The 2,179-nt window shown below is 47.5% G+C and overlaps 1 protein-coding gene across 1 annotated transcript; it reads left to right on the top strand.

Moving 5' to 3' along the window:
* The first annotated feature begins 585 nt into the window (after positions 1–585).
* On the top strand, positions 586–2,179 carry LOC134484919 (putative uncharacterized protein DDB_G0271974). The gene is made up of 2 exons (XM_063280772.1): positions 586–807; positions 1,120–2,179. Exons 1-2 carry the CDS (start codon positions 651–653, stop codon positions 1,236–1,238), a joined length of 276 nt encoding a protein of 91 aa, XP_063136842.1. The 5' UTR covers positions 586–650; the 3' UTR covers positions 1,239–2,179.

Below are 2,179 nucleotides of genomic sequence, written 5' to 3'. Positions count from 1 at the left end.
TGTACACAAGGCAAGATGTTCCTGGCTGATAGTTAACAAACTACAACAAATGTACCCCCAGAGAGCAGGTCTTCCCCCCACCTCTCTCTCTCTCTCTCTCTCTCTCTCTCTCTCTCTCTCTCTCTCTCTCTCTCCCTCCCTCCCTCCCTCTCCCTCTCTCTCTGTCTCCTACTGTAACTTAGTTTCCATCTCCATGGTCTCCAACACAGTCTTTCTCACATAGGATGGCTGCTACAGTTACCATTTTCAAAGAGAAGCCATGTAAAACAGCTTCAGCCCAGTAAGCACATGTAGCACATTACCCTGTCATTCTCTATCTAAGGCGTTTCTATTAGGAAAGGGAAGGGGAGGCCATGTGTTTCACTTATGCTAAGTGCAGCAGGAGAGGGGGACCTAGAAACCTGTGGGTTTTCTAAAAGGGAAAGTTGGCAAAGGGGAACAGGGATAGAGGCTGGGACTCAAATAACCTGACAGCAAGCTCTGCGGCTGCTCTGGAGCTCTCGGCTTATTTATAATTCAAAGCTGGTCTGAAAGGCAATAGGAAAATGACTTAATGGCACCTCCTCCTCGGCTTGTAGCAGGGCTGGCTTTTGCACCTGGAGAGAGCTCTGCAAAGTCCCAGGCAGCCTGAGCTTATCCATGCCAAGGGGATGTCTGAAAGGTTAGGATCCACGGCATGCTGTAGTGACTGGCATGGCAGGGGCTGGCGTGACAGGCAGCCCACAAGCCTGTGTTTGCTTTTGGCCATCTTTTTCTCCCTCTCACTCGGTCTCAGAATGCCTGGCACCTTTGAGAACCCCTATCACGGTGAGTTTTCCTGAGCCTGAATTCTAGAAAGAGGAGGATTCCTCAACACCTCTAACTGAGGTGACTAAAGGATAGGACAAGGACCCTGAGGGAAGGAGAATTAAGCAGGGAGTTGGGAACACCAAGAGAAATAGGACAAAGGTCCCTGTAGCTGTGTGGGGTGAGGTCGCTGCTGGGAATAAAAAGCAGTTCTATACATTTCTAAGTGAAACAGAACCAGAAGGAAGGGAAGGGACTTAGAACCAAACAGCGTGAGACCATCCGGTTGGATGCAGACCAGGCCCTGATGAGATTTCCCCTCCCTGCTTGCAGCTAAACTGGGTGTTTATAACAGCAGCAGCAGCAGCAGCAGCAGCAGCAGCAGCAGCAGCAGCAGCAGCAGCAGCAGCAGCAGCAGCAAGAGCAAGAAGATGCAAGATGAAGTTCAATGAAGCACTGGTCTGGCTGGAGTCCCTTGGCATCTCCCAGGCATTTTTCTTCCAGCTCTCCGGGTGTGGGGTGTGGGGGGGTGTTTATCATCATCATAGAGACCTTCACTTTCATCGCATTTAAAGTAGAACCATGTTAAAATCTGGAAGGATTAATGAAGTAATATCAAATGAGGTCACCCACTCATTAAACAAAGGGCTAAGCTGCCTTAATACCAACTTTGACGTGCACCTGTTTAGCCAATTTCCATCTGTGTCTGTGGGAGCCAGTGCTGTGCAGTAGTTAGACTCGGAGTACAAACTTGTGTCATGAGATCGCTTTACCCCGAGCTGACCTCAGCAGCCAAGCAGGGTACATACACCATCTGTATTCAGAGGCTAGTTGAGACGTGTATGGCTACAGCACATTGGGCAGAAGGTGGCCTCTGCCGAGGATCCTAAATTGGCAGACAAAAAGAGGTCGTTTTCAACCTCTATTCTAGCTCACTGACCTAGATTTTTTTTTCGTGTTCATTAAATGTCACGTTCCGCAGATCAAATGGCAAATCCTGTGTCCTCGAATGAATCTAGAGTGAAATCGTGGAGCAACTGAAATTCATTTTATATTTCCACTGATTCCCAGCCAGCTCCTATTTCCTTAACCATCCCTTGGTCCCATCAAATTAAACTGAATCCAGTAACGGCACAGAGCTATGGCAACAAAAATACCACTTTTTAAGAGAGACTTCTAAATGAGTAAATCTTTAAAAATGGAATGAAAAGGCTCGGCTAATTGTGCCAAAGTACATAATTTATTTAGCTTGGCTTGCTTCTCACTGACCAGTCGTTCTGTGGCCTCATGCCCCAAACATTGGAGAGTCTGTCATTGGACCAGGGAAACCTGCAGAATAGCCACGGGTGCTCTGTTTTATTTGTTGTTTTTCTATTAAAGACGTGAAAAAGTA

Source organism: Rattus norvegicus, chromosome 1 (genome assembly GCF_036323735.1).
Source record: "Rattus norvegicus strain BN/NHsdMcwi chromosome 1, GRCr8, whole genome shotgun sequence".
Lineage (NCBI taxonomy): Eukaryota > Metazoa > Chordata > Mammalia > Rodentia > Muridae > Rattus > Rattus norvegicus.
This window is presented reverse-complemented; position numbering and strand designations above follow the sequence as displayed.